Source organism: Nicotiana attenuata, chromosome 2, assembly GCF_001879085.1.
Source record: "Nicotiana attenuata strain UT chromosome 2, NIATTr2, whole genome shotgun sequence".
In the NCBI taxonomy this organism is placed as follows: Eukaryota; Viridiplantae; Streptophyta; class Magnoliopsida; order Solanales; family Solanaceae; genus Nicotiana; species Nicotiana attenuata.
In genome coordinates, this window is record NC_031990.1 from 46,679,207 (window position 1) to 46,706,234 (window position 27,028).

At 36.8% G+C, this 27,028-nt stretch overlaps 1 protein-coding gene across 1 annotated transcript; it reads left to right on the top strand.

Moving 5' to 3' along the window:
• LOC109208993 (vacuolar protein sorting-associated protein 54, chloroplastic-like) lies at positions 2,563 to 21,403 on the top strand. The gene is made up of 20 exons (XM_019372166.1): positions 2,563 to 3,644; positions 5,300 to 5,362; positions 5,739 to 5,818; positions 6,630 to 6,747; positions 8,202 to 8,276; positions 9,029 to 9,185; positions 9,334 to 9,422; positions 10,137 to 10,393; positions 10,973 to 11,144; positions 11,249 to 11,332; positions 11,414 to 11,677; positions 11,747 to 11,832; positions 12,215 to 12,368; positions 12,949 to 13,030; positions 16,288 to 16,367; positions 17,397 to 17,558; positions 18,461 to 18,528; positions 19,271 to 19,351; positions 20,243 to 20,482; positions 20,991 to 21,403. The coding sequence occupies exons 1-19, from the start codon at positions 2,856 to 2,858 to the stop codon at positions 20,373 to 20,375; spliced, it is 2,994 nt and encodes a 997-aa protein (XP_019227711.1). The 5' UTR covers positions 2,563 to 2,855; the 3' UTR covers positions 20,376 to 20,482; positions 20,991 to 21,403.

Sequence of the window (27,028 nt, forward strand, 5' to 3'; positions counted from 1 at the left end):
TGGTGGTCAAGGGGTGTAAAAATGGGTGAGGTTTGGGGGCGGCGCCGCCACCGGAGAACAAAGGCGGCGCCTAGGGTTAGGGATTTTTGAGGGCTTCTAGTGATATTTGAAGGGAGACAATGGTGTCATGGCCATGAGGGAGGTGAGGGGAGGCCCTGGTGTGATTTTGGGACAGATTAGATGATTTAGGGTTTTGGTCGATCCCTTTGATTTAAGATTCGAGAAGTTCGGCTGGGATTTGAGGGACAGGGTTTGGAGTTTTGGAAAGAGGAGAATGAGAGGAATCCATGGTGTATTTTTGGGAGCATTTGGAGAGTTGCCGCCGGCAGAGGCAATTTCCGGTCGGCGGCGGCCGGTGGGAGACGACGGAGGAGCGGTGGTGTGTGTTAGGGTGTTAGAGACGATTGGTTTGGGGGGTAGGGGGGCTATTCAGACATTTAAATACCAAACATCCTAGTTAGTTCCGGACCGTTAGATTGATGAGATCCAACGGTCAGGATTAAAATAAGCGAAACGGCGTCGTTTTGAGCATAAAAAAGCTGGACCGGGTTGGGGGCTCGAGTTTGGACGTGGGGCTCGGATCAGGGTGATGGGGGTTTTGCTTGGGCTGGTGATTTATTTGAAGACTGGCCCAAGACAGACCTTTCTTTAATTCTTTTGAATCTTTTCCTTTCATTTTCTTTTATTTATTATTATTTTTTATATTATTTTGTTAAGTACAAAATTAAAAATAACAAAAACCTGATTTAACTCTAAAATTAAACTAATTAATTTTCTAAAATTAACTAGATCCTAATTTAAAAGAAAACTAAGGAAAAAATCAAAAATTAAAAGTAAAATGCAAAGAGGACTGTATATTATTATTTTTTTTATTTTCTTCTATTTCTTGTAATGTTAATTAACCAGTGGAACTAAAAAAAGATAAGTATAAAATTGGGTCCTAAATGCAAATGTGCTATTTTTGTATTTTTTATGAATTATATCAATTAAAAATGCACAAAAATGCAAACAAACACAAAATCATACAATTAATTCCCTAAAATTCAAATAATAAAAGAAAAATCCTAATTTTAAGAATTCTATAGGAATATTTCAAGCGAGGCAAAAATCACGTGCTCACAATAACCATCAAATCGACCAGGCTTGTGCTCATCTTCCCCGGGCACAAAAACATTGGGAAAAGATTGCAGAGGTGCCGACAGTGCCTTGGCTATGGAAGAAATAATGAGATTTTGATACAGAAATCATGGGTGTAGGAGGGAAACGTGGGTGAAGGTGTGGGAATTAGAGAGAGAAACGTGGGGGAGTGGTATTAGAAGGAATATACGGTACCATTAATTTAGGAGTGTAATTAATACCCTTAAAAACCACTAATGGTGTATAATTGGTAATTAGGTATAAATGTAATTATATCAAACATTAAATATTGAGGGTAATATAGTTTCCTATATGGCATAGGAATGTAAAAATTCCCTTTTGTATTGATCAAACATGACCCATAAACACTATTATATTACTCAACTATTACCAGTGTAATATTAGGCAATCAAAACGAAAGGAGTAGATTAAAATCAAGTCCTTCCCTACATCTCCCGTAGTCTACGATTGAACAAACCAGCACGCTTTTGAAATACCATATATCCATGTTATTGATTGGCAGCAAGGTGCCTTTGCCATAACAATTCTAGGACCTGGGATTTCCACAAACGAGCTCCACGTCAGGAAAACAGGGAAAGAAGAATTAAATCATTTTTGTTATTCGTAGCATGCTTTAGGTGTGATTTAAATTATTATTGTGATTGTGTACATGTTCACGTGACATAACCATGATTCCCAAAATAAATCAAAGTACGCGTTCGCGCAACTTTGGCAAAACAATCTTAAATTAATAAAGCGTGATAAATTGTGTACACATACGCGTGACATGATTTTAACGCCCCAAATAAAACGGATTTACATACATGTGATCCATTTTCAAGTTAAATCCATAAATGTCATAATTAAAAGCGGTAAAAAGGTAAAATATACATAGGTTCTAAAAATAAGTAATTAAACAAATTAATTAAGCCATGTATGATTAAAGCGACCGTGCTAAAATCACGAAATCCGGGAATGCCTAAACCTTCTCACGGGTTAACAGAATTCCTTACCCGGTCTCCTAATTTTTGCGGACTTTAAAATAAAGTCAAATTTCCTCGATTTGGGATTTTAAATAAATCGGTGACTTGGGACAACATAATAAATATTCCAAGTGGCTACTCTAAATTAAATAAATAATCCGATTTCGATTAACGTCAATTTAATTGAAAAAGTTCCCTATTTCTCGGAGAAAGGAGGTGTGACAAGACATCGAAACAAAGGAATGCCGCTTACAAATAGCAAGATGAAGGTTACTAATAAATTTCAATCTAGATACTAACTATAAATTGCAATTATTGAATGCAATACTGAATTGGACTTACAAAATCGCAATAGTTAACACAGTAAATCGGTGAACGCCACTTATTTGTGATATGTAATAATTGAACGCGACTTAGAAATCGCATTTAAAGGCGAGTTATAAATCTCAGTTGCTGATGCACTTCTGTATCTTTATTTCTAATTGTGAATCCGGTTTGTTTGCGTCTTATTTCGTAGTTCCACTTTTCCATTCCCCGCTTTGCTGTTGGCACTTTCCTTCTCAGTCATCTTGTAGAGAGCGCAAGATCCACCTCCATCTCTCTCACCTTTTACCTCAATTCAACACCTAATTCTCTTCGCCTGTTTCTCTCTCTTGGGTATCACCACACACTTTCACACTACAATTACATACACACATATGGTCCGGAAATCTTCTTCTTTAGAGAGAAATAATAATGGATTTACAGCCTTCCCGTTCTTCGGGAAGGTTCGAAACAAGTCCTACTAACATCACTAATAATACTCCATTCTTAACCAAGTCGAATTCCGATACCAGCAGCACCCATAATACCCAAAACTTAGCTTCAATTCTTAACAATCCACATGCCGGAAAATCCGACGGGTTTTGGTGGTGGTCCACGTCACCTTCTCTCCCTACACCCGACTTTCTCCCTCTATCCACCCTACCCAAACCCGGATCCAATATCCGGCAGTCCGACTTCCAATCCTACCTCTCACCAATTTCCGACCCGTACGCCCGTTTCCACGACATTCAACAGCACACGAGATTCGAGTCCCTCGACGATCAAAATGACCAAAATGCTCTCGTTGCTTGCTTAAAGGAAGTCCCCGCGCTATACTTTAAAGAGGATTTTGAGTTAGAGGATGGTGCTACTTTCAAAGCTGCCTGCCCATTTAGGAGCACTGCTGAAAATTCGGTTATGCAGGAGAAGCTATCGCAGTATTTGGATGTAGTGGAATTGCACTTGGTGAGGGAGGTTTCCTTGCGTTCGAGTTCCTTTTTCGAGGCGCAAGGGCAGTTAGAGGATTTGAATTCGAAGATTGTTGAAGGGTGTGATAGGATAAGGGAATTGAAGGAGACTATAAGGCTCTTGGATGACAATTTGGTGGGGTCTGCTAGAAAGGTACAGGAGTTGAATGTACAGAGGAGCGAATTGATTTCACTACAGGACAAGTTGAAGCTTATACTATATGTTGATCAAGCTCTATCAACTCTCAAGTTGGTATGTATGATACTTAATTTTTTCCCCATTATTATGTAGTTTATCTTAAGACGATTTCTTGTCTAAATGCTGTGAACTAGATGATATAAGAACTTGGGGAACATTAGTTGGAATTACTATGAATTAAGTAAGGAATGTGAATAGACCCAAATACAGCAGAAGGTTAGAGTGAAGTTGTTGCAACTCATGCTTTGTGACAAAATTAGCTGGTTATACGAGGCTGATAGAAATAGGTATTGAACGAATCTTTGTTTTGCTTTGTTATAGAAAATACTCTGGGATCCTGAAAAGCTGAGATGACGGTGTAATCACAGCAAGCAGGTTATTAGGTCTTATTTTTCAATAACCACCTGGTAGAAAAGTTAAGGAGTCTTGTGGCAATTTGAATTCTTATGATGGTGATAACTTCAGTCTAGTCTGCTATTTTTGGAATTAAATGTCCTTAGGACGAGAAAGTAGATTAAGTAATATATGGAAGAGAGCTAAGATCGAAAAGATTGGATTTTTACATAAAATCTTATAATTTTTGAACCGTGGCCCTATTAGAGTATTTTTTTCTGGATGAAATGACCCTATTAGAGTATTTAGGCGGACACATTTAGTTCATTTTGATATCCTTTCCGCAATAGTATATAACACTATACAAAACCTTTGTTCTTTCATTTTACGATCAAGAGGAATATTGCCTACTTAGTGCCCTATTTCTTTTTCTTTTTTTTGATTAGATAATGGATTTCATATAAGGCATCAAGAAGATGCAAAATGTACAGTGCAGTAAAAACATTGTTAGCTCTATTACAAAAGGCCTAGTCTAAAGTTAAGGAGCTAACAAAGTCCAAAAAGGCTTCTGGGGAATTTACAGGTGAAAGGTTACTCCAGCTACATAAACTTGCTAAACATCTAGCCTTAAGTATGTAATCTGTAGTAGAAATGCCCTCAAAACATCGTGTTTTTCTCAGTCCATATACACCAGAAGATACAAGCTGGGATCATCTTCCAAACTTCCCTGATGGATTTTCTGACCGTCCATGAACTCCAGCTAATCAATGCATCTTTTACACTTTCAGGCATAACCCATTTGAGACCAAAAGCTTGATGAACATGTTCCATATGTCTGTAACTTACTTAGTGCCCTATTTCTTAGCTTAATCAATACAATTCTTTTGAGAAGCCGGGTAGAATGATAATACATTGATAAGCTCCAAATGGGTGCTCATCCCTTGGACGATTATATTTAAATGCTTGATCAGTCAATAATAATTGGAAGGGTGGAGCAAAGGCGACTTGTAAATGGAAGAACAATAAAGTAAAAAGGTCTTTAACACATGTGCTAAGACCTCAAATATTTTCCACCTCACCAACTGGAATGAGCTCAAATATTCTGAGATTGATCTTTAAACAGTCAAAAGTGGTCTTAGATACTCCAACAGAGCCCTTTCCGCATCACAAAACACTAGTGTGTCGTCAGTGATTGGTAGTAGGTACTTGTGTATGTCGGGTATCTGGGTTCACCGAGATGTAATCTGCCTAGATAATCACGAGGAACTTAATTTTCTTACTGCAATTATTGATTTTTCATATTTTATCCTACATATTGACAAGTCACTGGTTATTGAATTGTATTGATCTGACACATATTCACATATTTTATACAGCTTGTTGCATCTGCAGATTGTGCTGGAGCTTTAGATGTTATAGATGATTTACAAAATTTATTGGTATGTTATAAAAGTCTTATAATTTCTCCGCTCATATTTTCATTTTTAGTTCCTTCTAGCCGTTTAACACCACCTGACTAGTTGATACCTTGATCAACCTCTGTGTTCATCAAGGCTAAACCTGTCACCATCCGTCTTCTGTAACTTTGAAGTTGGAATATATCGAACTTCTTTGTGATTTAGTTGGGTACTATCTTTTTCTTTAGGATAAATATATATTTGTTTAATATGCTTCAATTTTTATTCTTGGCTTGATGGCTTCAATGAAAAATATTTCGTACAACTATGTGGATTGTCTGTTGCAAAAGTCTAGAAGATGAAGCTGTTATGACCATTGTCCTTACTGCAGTGTCAATGCTTAATCTATGCTTAACAGGATGGAGATGAATTAGCTGGTCTACACTGTTTCCGCCACGTTCGAGACCAGTTAGCCGCTTCAATTGATTCCATTAACAGGTTAGACTATTCGGATTGGATTTTTGTCTAGGTTCACTCACGTTATTGCAAGAATGATATTGCCTTTAAGATGTTTGAGTTTTGATAATGCTAAGTGAATTAAAGCTTTAGCATAGTTTCCATTTGCTGTAGCAAAACGTGATGGCTTATATCTGCTAATATCTTTAGCGGTTTTGCTAGTAATATCTATTTCTGACTTAGTTGGATCAATGATAACAACCGGAACAAACTATTATCTCAGGTGTATTATGGAGTGACCAAACTAGTTGTTTTTTCGTTTTCTTTGCGCAAAGGAGCAACCAAAATTTCCTGTTTGTGTATTGCGCAAGGAGTAACCAAGCCTTCCAGTTAGCATGGATGATTGTTTGGGTTTTGTGGATGATTTTCTCGTATGATACTTATCTTGTACTGCTTGAGTTTTATACAGGGGTACAAACCGTTTTCCATCAATAAATCTTTCTGGTATAGAAAAATAAGTAATTGAACTTATGTTTCTGTTTTCATTCTTGAGTTTGTGTGTATATAATTCACATAACTGGTAACATGTAAGATTTATCTGATCAGCTAAGATACCTATTTTAGGGCATAGCCATCCAGTGCACGAGCTTGTTGCTAGTTTATTCCACTCTATTGATTGCAAGTTCTATTTCCACGTTTTGGCAGCAAAATATTACCATTCTACTTAAACAATGTTCCAGTATTTTGTATTTGCTTAATACATCTTTGGAACCAAGGATCTATATTACCACTGTTTTTTCAAAGTAAACTTAGTATATATTGGTATTGTTACTTACCGGATCGATTCTTGTAGCATTCTTTCAGCAGAGTTTATACGTATATCTATACACGAAACTGGCGACCTGGATGCTTCAATTACATCAGAATTTAAAGTGCGGGCGACAATTTCCATTAACGGAGAAGGCCATGAAGTAAGCATGTTTTTCTATACTTGTATATTGATGTACTTGGTCTTAGATAATATATATGAGAAACTTTCTGCACTTCTGGTAGAAGATAGTGGCCCTAGACAGTTTAGATGAAAAACAGTTTTAGAACTGTATATCTCCGGTTGAAAAATGATGATTGGAACACAATATTGAGTTTAAAATATTAGAAGTTTCTTTTGGGTACTGGTACTTTGGTATTCTCTTTCTATTAGCAGTAGGAGGTTTTCTTGAAAAGGTTTACTGGAATTTACCAAGTAGCAAGTACCTTTGCAAGCCCTTGAAATGTGAAGGAATGTATATGATTATCAGAAACAGAAAAAGAAAGAAAGAAATGTGAAGGTATGCATGTAGTTTCGCCTAGATAGCTGGTGGTTTTGTCTAATTTATTCTCCGTATAAACTATATATTCAAAATGTCTTTTATAAAGCCCTTGTCCACTGTAACAGGTGAAAACCCTATTTTAACCTTATGATGCCTACAAAATTATGATTTGCAAAAGAATGTATAGGAATACAACCATCAAAACCTGAGATAGTTCCTTATTTGTCGAGGTGCACGCAAGCTGCCACGATCACCACTGTTATAAAAACTAAAAGTAGTAGTTCCCTAGCTGTCTTTGCCAACACCAACTTCAGTCATTTCCCTTTACTGCAAATTTTCTTTCTTTTTGATGAGTTTAGTTACCTTCCATCTGCTGGATCCTTCAAACTAATACTTATTTTCGACTTCAATTCCCTTCCTGAAACAAAAGAAAAAAAAGGAGCTATCAATTAGGGCAGAAGGGGGGGATAAGAGGCTTGTACTGCTTGAAGTAGGCCATTTCCATTTACGTGGAGGAGGGTGGACAGGTCATCAGTAACTAAGGATGACATCTCTAAGGCTAAAAATAAGATAGCATCTTCAATGCCTGATAACCTTCTTATCATCAAAGGCTTGTGGTTTAATACACTTAAGTAATGCTCTGAGTTGTACCACCATATTGTTTTGTGAAAAACATTAAAGTAACAAATAATCTTTGCTATCTGTTTTGCATAGACGTGACTTGTGGCACTTGTCTGGTGTGGAAGTTCTCCTGTTAGTGGTATATGTCCTATTAGGTTCATGGGTTTTGAAGGTCTAGGAAGATAACAGGTGATATAAGTGTCTGAATCTTTCAAGTTGTATCTTCTTTTGGTTGACCTTGCAGTATGTACTTTTCTGCTGAAATGGTAATAAGTTCCATGCTTGATTCTAAATGTAATTTATGTATTTTCTGTTGCTCAGTGTTCTAATTGTTGGGGGACTTTCTTTCCTCTCCCTTTCATATCACCCTTTAGTTCATTGTGTCTATGAAGTGCATTTTGTCATGTGCATGCTTAGTGTAGCAATATCTTTGTGGCTAGTCATCGTGCAACTCGATGACCAATCGTCTGAACATTGACATTGATGTATTGCAGGTTAAATTGGATGAAGAAGAAACCTCCAATTTGCGAGACCGGCTACTTCCTTTTGTTATTGGGTTACTTAGAACCGTGAGTATCTCTCATTTGCTACTAACTGTTGTTACACATCTGTGTTGTAAAATGTTGGTGGTATAATGATTTTCTTTGGGTAGTAAATAATGATTGGCCAATGCCATATCATGATCATAATCATGATCATGATCATGCTCCCTGTCAAGTAAACAAAACACCACACCTACGAAAAGATGCAGAATCACTCTTTCTTATAGTTAGGTGAACAAAACTATTCGAGCTAAATACGTGTAGCTTTGGATGGGATTATACTCTAAAGTGTAAATAAACAATTCAATGATTTCAAGAGCTGAATTATCGAGCCTACATGTGTCATTATCTAAATAGAGCAATATCTTGTCAAGAGAATTTGGCTTGGCACTGATTTTATTCCAAATTCTTCAGTTTTGTGTGTATAAGATTTGATGTAATGAGCTGGCCATGGTTTAATCACTTATAGCAGTGCTACAATGCTAAATAGAGTATATGGGGCTAAGAGGAAATCTATTATGTGGAAACAGGTGATGGTGAAGATAGGCTTGATTAATTATTTAAATCCTTTAGTTTAGAAGAGAAAATGCAGGTGGAAGATTGACTAAACATCGGTCCCATCCAGCTGCAAATTATGCAAATGAAACAAACTCTATTCTGGGTTGTTTTGTAGCTGTAAAGTCTATGGATATTGTTTCTGTGAACATTTTTCTGAGTGTTTGGAAGTTACTTGATGTTTGTACTGAAACATCTGTTCATGGTTCACTTTTGATATCCAGGCAAAACTCCCTGCGGTATTGAGAATATATCGTGACACTCTTACGTCTGATATGAAAACTGCCATTAAGATGGCAATTGAAGAACTGCTACGGGTGCTTGGTGCCCAACCTATGGATTCAGATTTTGTTGCAGGAGAGCGAGCAGTTGATGCTGATGGTGGGTCACGTCATTAAGTTCATCTCATTTTCATAAGAAAGTGCTTCAGATGCAAATGAATTGGTGATGCAATTTCATCGTTCACGCAAAAGGGTGGGCAGGCGGATTTCATGCTATGGTTTCTGATATCACGTATATGCTGACACAGGTGGAAGCTCATCCCTTGCCAGTAGATTGAGAAGCCTGTCGCCTGAAAGTTTTGTTCATCTTTTGAAGGCTGTTTTCCTGATAGTGCAGGTAATGTGTACCTCAACAAATTCAATATTATCTTTGTTGGTTCTCTGTTGAAGATTCATTTGGTGGATGCACATGAAGTAGATGCTATGTTAGATTTCCTCTTGTTCATTATAGAAATGGTAGAGGAACTGCTTTTTGCCCCTCTTTGTGTTTATATATCCAGCACACACTTGGTGCCGGACATCTCTTCCAAACTAATCACTAACGAAGGATATTTGGTGGGGCACTAATATTTTTCTATTAAAAGGTGTTTAGTTTGTCACCGATAAAAAAAAAGGTGTTCAGTTTGTCGTGAAATGTTGAAAAAAATAAAACGTTTAAACTAAAGATGAGAAGCCAAATGTATGTGCTATTAAGGACACCAGTCATTTATTACTTCAGTGGTACCTACTGGCCAGGGTGTCAGTATTTACTGTTTTCATCTATCACTATCATGACTGTCCATAACTCTCCACCAGTGTCAGAGCTGCTAAAGTAGAGTTTTTGCTAAGCACCAGAACTGAAGATAGAACATATATTCCATGGGAAATGTTGCATACATAACCAAACGGAGATAGTTTTGGTCAGGAATCCTGGTTGTTTTGAATATTTTGTTACCCATCCTTACTGCAACTGTCTAGAAAAGTGTTTTGTGTAAAATTGTCTTAGGATTTCTTCTTTGTTCCATCTAATTTTGGTATGATATAACTTGATTATGTCTTTTAGTGAATGCAGGCACACTTAGCACAGGCATCTCAAGTTAAAAAAGCCATTGAGTGGATTTTGTGCAATCTTGATGGCCATTATGCTGCTGACTCAGTTGCTGCTGCAATTGCACTTGGAGCAGCGGCTTCAGAAACAGCTCATGAAACAGATGATCAGGTGAATTCCTTGCTGCAACTTTCTGCAAAGAGGAACTCTGCCAAGGTTTCTTCTGTTCATGGGAAGGGAAATGATGGTACAATGACGTCGACTTTATCGAGAAATTTCAGGTTATTCACATTCCTGTTGCTTTTTCAATTTTTTGCCTTTGGGTTTCTCTTTATTTACCAGAAATTTTGTGTCATTGTGTAAAATATTCCCTTCAGAGTTGATGTGGTATAGACAGTGTTTAGTACTAGAAGTTCTGCAGCAAGGTGGTTTTCATCACTTTTTAACAAGCCCATGTTGGTAAAACATCAGGACTATTCTGAAAAATATATTAGGTGATTGACGAGAGACTTTGTCTGTACTGGGTGCAATCTTTTGCATGGGGTTAGAGGAGCAGAGGCTTTGCTGAATTTTAGGTGTTTTACTTTTTCTAACTTGACTAGAAAAGATCTTTATCTGGTTGGATTCTTTAAGTGGTTGGTTTAAAGCGGCTGCATAGCAAGATTATTTGAATCTTGAATGCTGGTTTTTATAATTGCATTTTCGAACTTTTATAAGTGGAAAAGAGTTTCACATTCTAATCTGTAAAAGGCGAAATGCTCTGTCCTGTGTTTTCAATTGTTGGCTTCTATTTATAGGGTCTGCTCAAGTTTTATTCATAAAATTTCCAGATGTTCATCCCACTATTTTTTCTTTGACAGAGCTGATGTATTGAGAGAGAATGCAGAAGCTGTTTTTGCAGCTTGTGATGCTGCTCATGGCAGATGGGCAAAGGTCCTTGGAGTGCGTGCTCCTATCCACCCTAGATTGAGGTTGCAGGAGTTTCTAAATATATATAACATCACTCAAGAATTTATAACTGCCACTGAGAAGGTGAAAGGCTCTGTTTTTTGTTTTTGTTTTTGGCGTTAAAATACATACCGTACTGGTTGTGTATATTACAGTTGTACTGATCCCTGTTTTGCCAATATTTACAGATTGGTGGAAGATTGGGTTATAGTATTCGTGGAACACTGCAATCACAGGCCAAGGCCTTTATTGATTTCCAACACGAATCCAGGGTTAGTTTGTTCACCAGTTGACCGTTATCTGTGTCAGTGCGTCTTGCCTTCACAGACTAAATGTATTGCTGGTTGATTCAGATGGCAAAGATGAGGGCCATTCTTGACCAGGAAAATTGGGCTGAGATTGATGTCCCTGAGGAGTTTCAGGCAATTGTCACATCACTGTTCTGCTCAGAATCTGAGACCCGTGAACTTGCTGATGAGGTTTCAGCTGATATTGCACCAAGCAGCCCCGAGACGGTCCTGAGCAGTGATGGTTCCCCTATGACAGAATCTGGACTTCAAAAGATATCACGAAATACACAGCACACTGATTCTGTTCCATCAGATAGCACTACACAGGTTGGTTCTTCATGATTCAGCTTGCAAACTGAAAGTACTAATGCTGATTGTGAAGCTAATTCTTCTCAGATTAATGAAACTAACTCAAGAGAGCGTGGAAGATCTTCTCCTAAACTGATTTTCGTCAGAGACATTGGGTATCATATGGTGAACTGGTCAGTAGTTCCTTTTAACTTGTTAAAGTCATCTGTTCTTTTTTGGTAGAGGTGGCACTCTCAGATTTTCTTATTCATTTCTTAACTGTTGTTTTCTCTCAATCCCTTCTCTTCTCTGTCGTTGGTGGATCGGTTGCTGAAGTACTTAGAACTACTGGTTTAAAGCTATTTCTTATGTAAATTTTCCTTGGTTGTCTCGACATGTTGCACTTTCTTTTCCCTAGCCAGAAAAGAAAACTTATCACATGGCATGACCTCTTAATCCTGTTTGTGCTTTTTACATGGGACTTCTCCAAGGGTGCTGGATTGTCCTTCCTATTTTTTCCTTTTCTTACATTAAAATACACCCTTCAAAGATGACAATTCTCCTGTTACATTTCAGCGGCTTGATTTTGGTAAAGATGTTGTCGGAATATATTGATATGAATAATAGTTTGCCGGGCCTATCTTCGGAATTAGTTCACCGTGTTGTCGAAATCCTGAAGTTGTTCAATACAAGGACTTGTCAGCTTGTCCTGGGTGCTGGAGCGATGCAGGTTTGTGTTGGCTTTCTTAGTTATATTTTCTCTAGCTTATTGCTGATATTTTTTTTGTGTACACAGTATTTTTATTTTTTAACAAAAGATTAGTAGGCCAAGGGTGCTCATGCCACCAAATACGTTCTTGATTTGAATCCCGCCTTTACCCCACACAGTGTAGAAGTTTAACCTTCCTTATCCCTAAGTTCTGATCCTCCTTTTACTAGTCATCATTCAAATACCCTGGACTATGGGGTGAGAAAGGAGGTGAAAGAAATGCTATAAGAGGATTGGTTTTTTATTTCCATATTTGTGGACTGCAATTGTTGGAATAATTGGGTTTCTTTGAGGTGATAAACTTGCCAGAAAATGTATGGTGGTAGATGTTTGGGCATTAAAAGGTTTATTCTTCTGATATAATTGTCAAAGATTGGAAGGCAGCTGTAATTATATTTTATAGTTTACCGTTGATCTGAAATTGACTTTTTGGTGCATTTTTTACTCACTATTTTACCCCAATTTGCTCTCTCTACTAACATTATTCCCTAGTCGGTGGTGGATGCAATATCATTATTTTTAATTGAGATAAGTTTTACAGGTGTCAGGTTTGAAGTCTATTACTTCTAAACACTTGGCCTTGGCAAGTCAAGTCATCAGTTTCACATACACCATAATTCCCGGTATGTAAGGATGATAAAGCTGTCAGTTACGGAGTGTCTTAATTATTTGGCTCGACCGTTTATCCAATTCCTAGTCTACTATTGCATTTCATCCTTTAATGTGGCTGGAGAGACCAAAATTCATGCTTGGACATTCTTCCTTCAGTACGTCCATGTTAAGGTTACTATTTGTGTAGTTTTCAACCTATTGTTCAGGTTTTAGAATTCAAAGGGAATATCATCTGATGATATTGTGCTAATTGACAAAACCAGCAAGGGTGTCCACCAAAAGCTTGAACTATGAGCACTCTAAAGAATAAGGGGTTTAAAATAAGTAGAAGAAAACTGCATATATAAACTGCAAGCTTATTCAACATAAGAAGTACGATGTTAAGGTGGGATTAGATGGAATTGTGGTGCCTAAATGCAAGAAGTTTAGATATCTAGGTTCTATGTTCTAGGGCATAGTATGATATGATGATGTTACACTTAGAATCAAAGTAGGATGTTTGAAATGGAGAAGTGCTATCAAGGTGTTGGATTCACTTCCTACCTATATGATATCCCTATTCCCCTTGCCAATGAAAGTTGAAAAAGGACTTGATACTTTGAGGAGAAACTTCATCTGGCAAGGAAACAGGGAGAAGAGATGCTTTCATCTAGTCAAATGGAAGACTTTAACTAGCAGTAAGAAGGATGATGGACTTGGAATCAGAAATCTTAGATAACACAATAAGAGCTTACTAATGAAATGGCTGTAGAGATTCCCGCTGGAAGCACAAGCTCTTTGGAGACAAGTAATCGAGCAGAAATGTGTGGTAGAGGGTCAGTGGTGCACAAGAGAAATTTCCACCACTTATGGTGCAAGTGTTTGGAAATCCATTAGATCCTTATGGCCAAGGTTGATCTGCAATGTCAGCATAAAAGTTGGTAATGGTGTCAAGGCTACGATCTGGAATGATGACTGGATTGGAAATGGTCCTTTCAAATACATATTTCCAGACCTATTCAGACTAGTGCAACAACCTCAAGTAACATTGGGAGAGACTTGGAGCCAACGTGGGTGGAATTTCACATTTAGAAGACTTCTAAATGATTGGGAGGTTACTAGAGTGGCTGAACTTTTAAAACTGTTGGAAGTTTTCAAAGGTACAGGTGAACAAGAGGACACTTTAATTGGAAAAGGAATAGCAGAGGAGTTTTCTCTGTGAAGTCAGCCTATGGGGTGCTAAACAGATCTGATATTCAACACATTGTGCCATGGCATTGGAAACACCTCTGGAAGCTAAACATCCCTTTCAAAGTGGCATGTTTTTGCTGGTTAGTGGTTAAAAAGGCTATCCTGACACATGATATTTTGGTGAAAAGAGGGATACCACTGTTCTCTAGATGCTTTATGTGTGAAAGGGAGATGGAAACAGTCACTTGTTTCTACACTGCAGAGTAACCAGCAGGTTGTGGCAGCTGTTTATGAGTTTGAAAAGCCTAAGCTGGACAATGCCTAGGACAACTGCAGAAATGATAGCATGCTGGAATGATCCAGGCGACTTATTAAGGAAGAAGTCTTGGTGGAACATGGTACCTGCAGTCATTTGGTGGACAATTTGGAACGAAAGGAACTCTAGATGTTTTAAAGAGAGAGCAAATTCTGAGCAGAAGGTCATCATGAATTGTATATTTCCGCTCTTGTAGAAGATGTAGATTCTGTTGTTGACATTTTGGGATCTTTGTAACTAGCACATGACTATCTTTTTGTTTCTTTTTCCTTTTGGGGTGCTGCAACTTTGTTTCTCCCCTAGCACAACCTTTGTGCTAAGGACTACTTTAATTGTTAATAAAATACCAGTTACCTTGCCTAAAAAAACATATCAAAGTGAAATGCAAGTTCTATAGAGCAGTTATAAGACCTGCAATGTTATATGCGAGTGAATGCTGAACCGCGAAAGTTCAACATACCAAGATGAGTGTCGCTGAGATGCACATGCTAAGATTCCTGAGCGGTCATACAAGACTTGAAAAGACCACATTGAGCAGAAGGTACAAGTAATGAAATGGTTTGGTCATGTCCTACTACGTTGACATCAAGATGCACCATCTATAGGTGCGAAAGTGAAATTATAGCGAATGAAGGTATTAAAAGAAGTCAATGTAGACCTAAAATAATATGGAAGGAAGTTGTATCGAAAGACCTACAATCTCTTGGAATCCATGCAAACCTAGCGAAAAATAAGGCGCAATGTAAGAAAAAGGTCTATAGTAGGCAATACATATTAGTTGGGACTATGTTTTTGTCACATTAGTGCATTTACTTTAGGTCTTATATTTTCTAGGAGTCTTTACTCTTTAGCCCTATCTGAGATTTATATTCCAGTAGTCAGTAGAAAATATAGAGAACTTCTAGTACTTAAAATCATAATTTTATTATAATATGAATTAAGATGAGTTTATATAGCCAACCAACTTGCTTGGGATTGAGGCATAGTTCTTGTTGTAATATAGGAAGGACATGCCTAAATGGAGCATGCCCATGACAATCTCATCAGAAGGGGTTTTCAGCTTGCTAGCAGATGCCATATGTGCCAAAGCAACTCTAAACAATCAACCATTTATTTCTTCACTGTCCAGTTGCAACAGACATATGGTCCATGTTTCTTTCACTTTTTGGATCCCGTTGGACAATGCCATGCAGTGTCAAGGAAGTTTTAGTGAGTTGGAGTTCATGGAAAGTTGAAAAGTCCATCAAGAAAATCTGGTCTATGGTTCCTGCTGCTATTTTGTGGTGCTTATGGCTTTGATGGCATCTCAACTGCTAGATACCTACTCAAGGCTAGATGTTTGGTCACTCCTTTTTGTTGGGTTAAACTCTCCCCTATGTATAACCCTGACCAATTCATGGAATTTATCAGCTCTCTAGTCTTATGATAGATTTTTTTGCTTTCTTCTTAGGAGCTTATATCTTCTTTTATTTTGTAATACGTGCATCCACTGGATGCTTTTGTTATTAATACACCACTTCAATAATATAGGAAGGACATGCAGAGAGAAAAATATGTCTTTTCGTTTCATAGGCCTACTACCACAAAAAAAAATCTGAAAATAAAGACCAAGACTGTTTAACTAATAAGCTAAATTTGTTGATATAGCATGGGCATAAGGAGCCTTCACATAATAAATCTCATCATACTCATCAATGAAAATGGGCCAAAATTTACCTTAATGTAAATACCTTGTGATTTTAAAACTGTACTTTCCCTGACAAGTTTTGTATTTGTTAAAAGAAATCAAGAGGATACTGTTCTTGAAAGTGACTGATACACGCAAGGGACTTCTGATTCTGGAGGTTGATCGTGTAGCACAGGTATTAGAAATCTTAAATTCTATTGTTGGTGCATTTTGCTTAAATCTGCTTCTAACAGAATGAATAATTTTCTTTTTTTGGTCTATTTCATGCGATTTTTTTTCCTTCCGTGAAGCATGCTCTTCTTCAAAATAGTTTCCTCCCTGTATACGTATCTGTTATTTATGCTATGCATTCTCTACGCCAGTACTCACAAGACGTGTTGTGATGAAAAGAAAAAAAGCATCCTATTGGGGAATCTTATGAAAAATCACTATATTGATGTCTCCTAATTGACCATATCAAGTTACAACTGTTATAAGATTAGCTGGAAACCAAAAACAGAATAAGAAGTTCAGGATCTCTTGCACTATCTTCAGTGGCACTTGAACACCAGGTGGAGAGAGATGGCTGTGATTAGTTTCTTCCTTGTGTATTTATCACATGAATGCATCTTACATGCTCTCATGACTTATGTATATCTATAAATGCAAATGTATAGAATGAAATGGAGGATTATGTGGCCCGTCTATTGTTAAAATTCAGGCTTGGAGTATGTTTCGTCAAATGCTATTTTCTTATACTATTGCAATATATGGCCAAAAACGAAAAATTGACGAAAAATAGAGTGCTTAGAAACATTAGTTTTAGCTTTGACCTCAAAAGCATTCAGCCTTGGTGTAGCCTGCTTATATAATAGGATGTAATTAATATTGTAATGTTTTGCTTCTAATAACCACAGGCTCACTTTTATCCCCAATCATGCATTTTCAGTAATAATACATGCCATTTTTCATATTTACAGTTTCTCGTATTTCATGAATTTTATTTCCTTTATATCTCTCACATGGAAGCTGCATTTTGCCCTTTCTCATTCTTACAGTATAATCATAGAAGACTGTTGTTTGCTAGTTCTGTAAATAAAGCCAATCAATTTTACATAGTATGCGCCAGTCAAAAACGTTCTGTTCTGAGATTAGCAGACTTCCATAATCCAAGGTTTTGATAAGGAAATGTTGTTTTAACTCTAGATCTTTTCATGAAATATAGGACTATAAAGTGCATCGAGATGAGATACACTCAAAGCTGGTACAGATAATGAGGGAAAGGTTGCTGGTCCACCTCCGTGGGTTGCCACTGATTGTTGAGAGTTGGAATAGGTCAGAAGATACTGACAAACAGCCAAGTCAATTTGCTCGTTCCATTACTAAGGTACAAGCTATAAGTAGTGAGCCTGACTCTTGCTTCCCATTTTTGTTCCACTTCTTCCTTATGTTTGTGTCCTAAAATGAGAAAAGGGATGGGATGAGGGTGGGTTTGTCACACCTGAACCACCTTTAATTGGCGTTTAATGGTCATTCAATTTCAATTTGCGACTTTATTTTCTGGAAACCTAAAATGCTGAAAATGCTCTCGAAAAATACTTAACTGGATCAATAATTAAGCTACATAGTCATACGAGCGTCATTGAGAAAGATACAAGATAGCTTAAGAATCAGATCTTCTAATGTATCTAACAACACACAATTGCACCAAAGAATTTCTTCCTTGGACCAAAATGGCCTATCAAATTCTTCGAACTTATGTATCGGTTCTCTCTTTAAGTGCTATTTTATTTCTTTCCTTCCATATATATTAACCATATGCGATCCTGCTTGTATACAGGAGAATTTTCCTATTCTTAATAAAATAATCAACCTTAGAAAAAAAAAACGTAGATGTGCGATGTGCAACTTGTCATGCTTTCCTCCAGCCCTTCTTGATTGTAAAACATGCGGGCTTGCCAAATTATGATTGACCTGAAATATTAATGACTACAAGTTCGAACCCTGTTTAAAATTTACTGGGAATTGGTTGTTGCTGAGTTAGTCAACTAATTCCAGAGATGATATTTCTCTGATACTTGATGCAATTTAACATATGCAAGTTTGCTCTCATTTTCAATTGTTTCTCTTGATGTTCCCATCTTGGCCTGGAGGTTATGTTTTACTTTGGTTCTCTGTTTAGTTGTTGCATGCAAGTTACTTTCTTTTGTGCTTTCCTATGGCAGAGCTTTTTCCAAGTTTTACCTGGAACTTTTATCTAACTGATTTGCATTCTTAATCTGTTTGAAGGAAGTTGGCCTTCTTCAACGTGTCTTATCTCGAACCCTGCACGAGTTAGATGTTCAAGCTATTTTCAGGTGAACACTTAAACTTTCTCCTCAATTTGTCCGCGGCAGAGCATAAAAGAGCTTTGTCTTTTTGGGAAATTCTAGAGAATCAATTATTGTTGCAGCATCAATGTCCTTTGCTTTCTTCAATTTTCAACTGTAACATTTATTTGCTTAACACACCCATACCTGTAGGCTTTAGTTTTATCTTTGTATCTGATATATTTCCTCCGTCCCATTTTACGCGTTGATGTTTGGCTGGGCGCGAAGTTTAAGAATGAGAAAGGTTTTTGAAACTTGTGATCTAAAACAAAGTCATAGATATTTGTATATGTTTAAATGATCTCATTAAGAATAAAATGGGAAGTTTAGAGTTCAATTGTTTCTTAGTGTAGAATAGTGTCATTCTTTTTGAGACAACCTAAAAAGGAAAGAGTATCGCCTAAAATGGGACTTAGGCAGCAAGTCTTTTGATGTCCTATATTTTTGTTGCTATTATTATTATTATTATTATTATTAGATTTGTTGTTGTTATTATTATTTTTATTATATTTGTTGTTATTTTATCATTTCTTTTAAGATAAATAATTTCATTGATGTGATCATCATTTTATTTCATAAGGTTGTCCTCGTTTTTGTATCATTGGGAATACTGTACTTGTATATTGGGTGTTGGGATGAAATAATTTTTCTATTATAACCCTTGCTTTAATTAACATGTGGTATATTAGTTGCTTTTTTAGGTCCACTAAAATGAATGTGATACTTGCAGGCAAGTGGTTGCTATCTTCCATTCTCAAATTTCAGAAGCATTTTCGCACTTGGATATTAGCAGTCCACAATCTAAAAAAAAGTATGGCTTCGTTTTAGTGTATAATATATGAACTTTTTTGCTCATTTACATAATGTACGGCAGTATCATTCGATGAATTGTTATTTTCTTTCCGAAGGGCTAATTTATTCATTGTTTTCAACTTGCCTTAGTTCTTAGTTGTCTTATCAAAAACTAGTTCCTAGAATGCCTACATATTGTACTGTAGTACCATGTAAGTTCTTTAACTTAAGATATATCATACAAGGGGCGAGTAAGAGCACCAGAGCATCAACTTAACATGATATCATCCAGATAATGGTCTGGAGAGAGTCTGTGTATATGTGTGCATGCATGTGCACTTGCGCTTACAAAGTGGTGTTTTAAAGTATCTAACTGTAGCCAAATAGCTAGGTGCATAAAATCTATTGAAACTATGTTCCTCTGCGTTTTATATGTTACTTAAAAGTTATATTGGAGAATAGACTAGTGAATTAATATAAGGCAAAATAGTGAACATAAGTAGTAGAAGAAGAGGCATTACAAACTCAAGAAGCATGAAAAAGAATACATCTAGAGGATCCTAGTAGTCAGTAGTCGCATAGCAAAAGGCCTATTTTTGTTCTCCGTTTTCTTTTGTTTTCTAAATCTTACTCAAACAATCTATCGCTTCTGGTTAGATTACTTTGCGCCTCCCTATCTAAAGTGCCCTCATTTCATGGAACTGCATTGCTTAACACAATAGATGATAACCTCTTGATTTGTATTACACTGTCGCTTTACAAAGTGATGGCTTTTAATTACACAAATATATCCTAGAGGTGAAGGCTGATAAGTTTCTTTTATGTGGGTTCTTTTTTCTTCTTGTGTGTTACATTCATTTCTTTATTTGTTATTTGTTTATGAGTATTAACTTATGTTCTCTTGCAACAGAATGTATTGCGATGTTCAGCATATTCTTGGATGTATCAGATCATTGCCTTCAGATAGCAAATCTAGTCCTCCTAATTGGGGGCAACTTGATGAATTTGTGGCAAAAAAATTTGGCGAGGAAGTTAGCCAATAGCCTTGTAAAGTAGCCCATCTTTTGTAAAGATCAAATAGGTTTGATTTGACGGAGGCCATCTGACAATGCATGAAGACTATGCATCAGCATTGTATAATTGACTTGAGGTAAGTCTGGATTTACCAAAATCTTCATATGTATCAAACTGAAGATGCATAAACTAGTGATAATGTAAGTTTGGAAACTACTACCATTGTGTGATACAATGGAGGTATTTTTGTCTCTATTAATAACTACTAGACAAACTGTACCATAAGGGTAGATAAGTCTAGCAAACTTTGTTGTGGAAAATGTGTTTGTGAATCTTTAGCAATCATGGATGCCATAAATTACAGAAGTTCATTGGTTGGAGGCTTCTCCCAAAAATATATTTCATTATTCTTGTTTTTATCTTCACATGTCGTCTGAATTTTCTTGTTTTACCTTCATATGGGACCTGAATTTCGGTATGAAAGTTGCTACATAATATAATCTTGTACATGTTCAATTTTCTCAGTTACTGGCATTTATAATCCCTAAAGTTAGAATGTCTAAAATATATGTTCATTTTCTTAAGATAAATATCATTTGGAAGTTTATCTTGTTGGTTACTCTCATATTCTTGATATTTTGCAGATGTGCAGTCTTCTTACGGGATGTTGGTGTTATTACCACGGGGAGAATGAAGTTTTGAGAAGAGAAGTCCAAACAATTTTATATTTGTCATACAAAAATTTTGTGGTCAGTCAGATGCTTGAATTTCATTATGATTGTATTCTTTCGCCCTGGAAATTAGAAATCCTTTTTTCTTTCTTTTGTTTTATGTTTTTAGAAGAAAAAGGCATTATCTTTCCCAAAAGGGTAAGCATTTTTCTGTAGTAGATATAGAGATCAGTGGTAGTGTATACTAATGAAAGCAACTGTATGTACCAATGCCTTAACTCCAGTGCCTTCTCCTGTATCAATATCAAATATCATAAAGAATGTTCTTGTTCTCGTTCTCCTCTCCTGATGAGAATAGATTGATTCTGGGCTCCTTTGTAATTGAATCCTTTTAGTAATGAGTCTTACCGGGTTACATTTTAGATTGCACTAGTCTCCTCTAAGTGTAGAGGAAATGATATCCTATTAGCAGTTAGAATTTGTATAAGAAGAAAATGATTCTAAAGATTTATTGTGTTTTAAAGATCGATCTCCTGTGTTACTTGTAAAGTCGAATTTCCGGCGTCTGTGGTGCTAGAGTTTTTACAACCAAAAAGAAGAAGAGAAAATTGCAACGCATGGCCTATTTTGAGGTAAAAATAGCAAATAGGTCGCCCCCATTTAACCTATACCCATATTTTAAAATTATTTAACCTATACCCTAATTTTGACAACTTCAGATCCTGCGACGCATGCGCTCCTTTCTTACTCCTCTTCTTTTCCTAATTTTGACAGCATCGCAAAACCGGAGATGAAACCGGCGCCGTGCCATAACTTTAGATCTACATTCTCATTCGGGGAAATGAGATAAGTTCAAGCCTAAGCGAAAAATCCTTTTGCTGTTATTTGACTTCTTCAACACCGGTATAATTCTCTTTCCGACGACCGGAATAATTGTCTTTCCGGCTGTCGTCGATGTTTTATTAATTTCATCATGGTGACGCCGACATAAAGAAAACTCCATACCACATATATATAGAACATCAACTGAAGTTTGGGAATATTAACAGAATCAACATCAACTGAAGTTTCACAAGCTTTGGAGAAACAATATTAGCATAATCGGCATCAACAAAAAATCTTAACTCCAATCTCAAGCATTGGCAGAATAAGATCGTTTTCGTCTGATCCTACATGACCGTAGTTCAGAATTTTCCAACTGAAGAACAAGTTTGGAAACTAAAGTTTATTGCTCTACAAACTGAAGAACTTCAGACTAATTTGTCTGAAGTTTGGAAGTTTGCACTACGAACCGAAGAATTTCAGACTAATTTGTCTGAATTTTGCACTACAAACTGAAGAACTTCAGACTAATTTGTCTGAAGTTTGCACTACCAACCGAAGTTTTTTTGATTGTTTTTGCAAGTCAGGCCAAACTCCAAATGAAAATTTTTGAAGTTTTACTTTGATAAGCTCACACTTCAGGCAAAAAATTCTAAACTTCAAACTTCAGACATAAATTCTTGCTACTTCAGGCCCCGTATGTCTGGTGTTACTCGAAAAGTGAGTACGCTTGCAATTTTTTTTTGCATAGTGGGTATAAGTTAAATTGGCTATAGATGCAAATCCCGCTATTTTGAGGCCACTCTTTATATTTTGTTCTTAAAATTTAGTGAAAATGGCGTGTGGTAGCCACTAAGTAAGGCGGTCTTTGATATTTATCCACTAATTCTAATGCTGAGCAAAATTAGCCACTACTCTATTAAAATTATTTTAAAAAGACAGTTTTACCCTTTCTTCAATTCTCATATTCCCAAACCCTTGTTTTATTCATTCAGAGGGAAAAATTGCAACACATGGCCTATTTTGAGGTAAAAATAGCAAATAGGTCGCCGCCATTTAACCTATACCTATATTTTAAAATTATTTAACCTATACCCTAATTTTGACAACTTCAGATCCTGCGACGTATGCGCTCCTTTCTTCCTCCTCTTCTTTTCCTAATTTTGACAGCATCGCAAAACCGGAGATGAAACCGGCGCCGTGCCATAACTTCAGATCTACATTCCCATTAGGGGATAAGTTCAAGTCTAAGCGAAAAATTCTTTTGCTGCTATTTGACTTCTTCAACACCGGTATAATTCTCTTTCCGACAATCGGAATAATTGTCTTTCCGGCTGTCGTCGATGTTTTATTAATTTCATCACGGTGACGCCGACATAAAGAAAACTCCATACCACATATATATAGAACATCAACTGAAGTTTGGGAATATTAACTGAATCAACATCAACTGAAGTTTCACAAGCTTTGGAGAAACAATATTAACATAATCGACATCAACAAAAAATCTTAACTCCAATCTCAAGCATTGGCAGAATAAGATCGTTTTCGTCTGATCCTACATGACCGTAGTTCAGAATGTTCCAACTGAAGAACTTGTTTGGAAACTAAAGTTTATTGCTCTACAAACTGAAGAACTTCAGACTAATTTGTGTGAAGTTTGGAAGTTTGCACTACGAACTGAAGAATTTCAGACTAATTTGTCTGAAGTTTGCACTACAAACTGAAGAACTTCAGACTAATTTGTCTGAAGTTTGCACTACCAACCGAAGTTTTTTTGATTGTTTTTGCAAGTCAGGCCAAACTCCAGATGAAAATATCTGAAGTTTTACTTTGATAAGCTCACACTTCAGGCAAAAAATTTTAAAGTTCAAACTTCAGACATAAATTCTTGCTACTTCAGGCCCCGTATGTCTGATGTTACCCGAAAAGTGGGTACGCTTGCAATTTTTTTTTCAAAGTGGGTATAAGTTAAATTGGGTATAGATGCAAATCCCGCTATTTTGAGGCCACTCTTTATATTTTGTTCTTAAAATTTAGTGAAAATGGCGTGTGGTAGCCACTAAGTAAGGTGGTCTTTATTATTTATCCACTAATTTTAATGCTGAGAAAAAATAGCCACTACTCTATTGAAATTATTTTGAAAAGACAATTTTACCCTTTCTTCAATTCTCATATTCCCAAACCCTTGTTTTATTCGTTTAGAGGGAAAAATTGAGAGCGAAAATTTCAGAGGCAAGTTTCGCGTGCTCCTCAGTATCGGTATCGTCCTCGCATGCAAACCAACTGCACTTAATCTTTCTCCTTCGTCATCTTCTCTGCATTGAATGATCGAACTGGGTTTTTTTTCGCTTTTATGCATTTTTGTTTTTGTATATGTGTAATCTCGATCAATGCTTTATCAAGTATGTGTGAAATTTCAAAAAAAATGATTATAAGTTGATTTAGTGTCGAATAAGTAGCGGATTTTTGTGAGGAAGTTATTCAGAAATTTTTGGTACTGAAATGTGTTTGTGGTTCAATCAATATATTTGATTATTTAAGGACATTTCATAAAAATAGTCGTACGAATTCATAAGCTAACTGTGTTTATGAATTTTTAGATAACTGTGTTCATAAAAGTTAAGGACCAAGTGTCATTAACTTTTGAACTTGAAAATCAAAGTTAAGGACTGAGTGTCCTTAACTTTTGAACTTGAAACTTGAAGTTAAGGACCAAGTGTCCTTAACTTTTTAACTTGGAAATCAAAGTTAAGGACCAGCTGTCCTTAACTTTTGAACTTGTAATTCAAAGTTCAGGACCAAGTGTCCTTAACTTTTGAACTTGGAATTCAAAGTTAAGGACCAGCTGTCCTTAACTTTTGAACTTGGAATTCAAAGTTAAGGACCATGTGTCCTTAACTTTTGAACTTGGAATTCAAAGTTAAGGACCAGCTGTCCTTAACTTTTCAAATTGAAACTATAAGTTAAGGACTGCCTGTCCTTATCATTTTAACTTGAAACTTGAGTTAAGGACCAAGTGTCCTTAACTTTTGAACTTGAAAGTTGAAGTTCAGGACCTATTGTCCTTAACTTTAAAACTTGAAACTTGAAGTTCAGGACCAAGTGCCCCGAACTTTTCAACTTGTAACTGTAAGTCCTAATCTTTTATGTTCTTTTTCCTTCTTTGTAGTGTGCTAATGGATGGAGATCGTGTGTTTGACTTTGATGTTTGGCGTAATTTAATGAGATATTGGAAAGGAGATTTACAGTATAAGGAAACAATCAAAAGTTTTTGTCGAACAGGCAATGCAAGAAGTTGAGGGATGGTATTTTCGGAAACTTTTTCCGATTACAAAGTGTGAAGTTCTGTGGTAAACTTATTCACTGTGTATTGCTTTCAGAAATTGTAAATAATGACCCTGATTCGATGACATTCAAGGTTTTTGACCATGAAATTAATTTTACTCGTGAAGCATTTCATATAATTACTGGTTTGAAGTGTTATTCTTCACCGGACATCAAAGGTTTGCATGAAAAAGAGAATAGGCTTTCGAAAGTCTATTTCTCTGGAAAGGATAGAGTTGAGTTGGGTGATTTGTATAATTTTATTACTAGTCACCCAAATGGTACAGCTGCTTCATTTGTAAGCAGCGATGATGATGCTGTGAAGTTGGCAACAATTTATTTTGTTGAATCTGTTTTGATGGGGAAGCGGAAGAATAGGAATGTGTCCGAGCAGATAATGAAAATTGTAGATGATGATGAACTCTGCTCTTCTTTCAACCGGGGCTCTTTGTGTTATGAAACGTTATTAAAATCATTGAAGAGTTGTTTGAAGCCCACTGGGAACGAGAATGAGATAGAGAAAGACAAAGATAAAGACAAGGATAGCTACACTATACTTGGCTTTCCTTTTGCTTTTTTGTGTTTGGATTATGGAAGTATTGCCTATTTTCCAGGAAAAACAATTTGTGAACTTCCGAGAATGTGGTTTTCCTCGGATGTTATGTTATTCGGAAATGAAATCTCCACAATATGATTCTCTGTGTAAAAAATACTTCCATAATGAAAATGTAAGTTAATCTAATTACTAGATTCTTCTTTTTTTGTTTATTTGTTTTAGCTCTGAAAACTTATATTTTTTTGTTATATAATAGGTGTATCAGTTGATCGAGGTGGCACCATTTATTCCTATTGAAGAAGATACAGAGCCTGTTAGTGTGCATGAGCCAATTTCTCAAGATCAAAGCTCAATGCCTTCTTCCACACAATTTGATGAGCTGTAACGACCCGTCCGGTCGTTTTTAGAATTTACACCCCGATCCCCTATTAACTGCTTTCCCCATATTTATTTCTGCTATTTTGATTTGCCGGGATGTTCTGTTTTGAGTTTCGTAGAGTTTTGGGACACTTAGTCCCTAAATGAGAGCTTAAGTGTTAGAAATTTGACCGTAGTCGGAACAGTGTAAAGATGACATCGAAATAGAATTCTGATGGTTCTGTTAGCTCCGTTGGGCGATTTCGGGCTTAGGGGCGTGGTCGGATTGTGTTCTAGAGGTCCACAGCTAATTTAGGCTTGAAATGCCGAAAGATCAAATTTTGACGTTTCCGGTTCGATAGTGAGATTTTGATCCGAGGGTCGGAATGGAATTCCGGAAGTTGGAGTAGCTCTGTAGTGTTGAATGTGACGTGTGTGCAAAATTTCAGGTCATTCGGACGAGGTTTGATAGACTTTTTGATCGAAAGCGTATTTTGAGAATTTTGGAGTTCTTAGGCTCAATCCATGGTTAATTTGAGGTTTCGATGTTGTTTTAGGTGTTTTTAAGGATTGGAACAAGTTCGGGCAGTGATATTAGACTTTTTTGTGCTTTTGTCTGAGGTCCCGGGGGCCTCAGGGTGATTTCGGATGGTTGACGGAAGGATTTGGAGTTTGGAGTTGCAGCTGAAGCTACAGCTGCTGTCATAACCGCATCTGCAGTTGAGAGGCCGCAGGTGCGACCCCCGCAGATGCAGAAACCAGCCGCAGAAGTGGCAGATGAGGAAGGGGCCAGGAACCACAGAAGCGACATAAGTACCGCACCTGCGTGACCGCAGATGCGGATTCTGGGTCGCAGGTGCGGCAGAGACGTTTTAAGTGAGAACCGCAGAAGCGGTATCGCGGATGCGATTTTTGGACCGCAGATGCGGGATTGCTGGGCAGAACATAT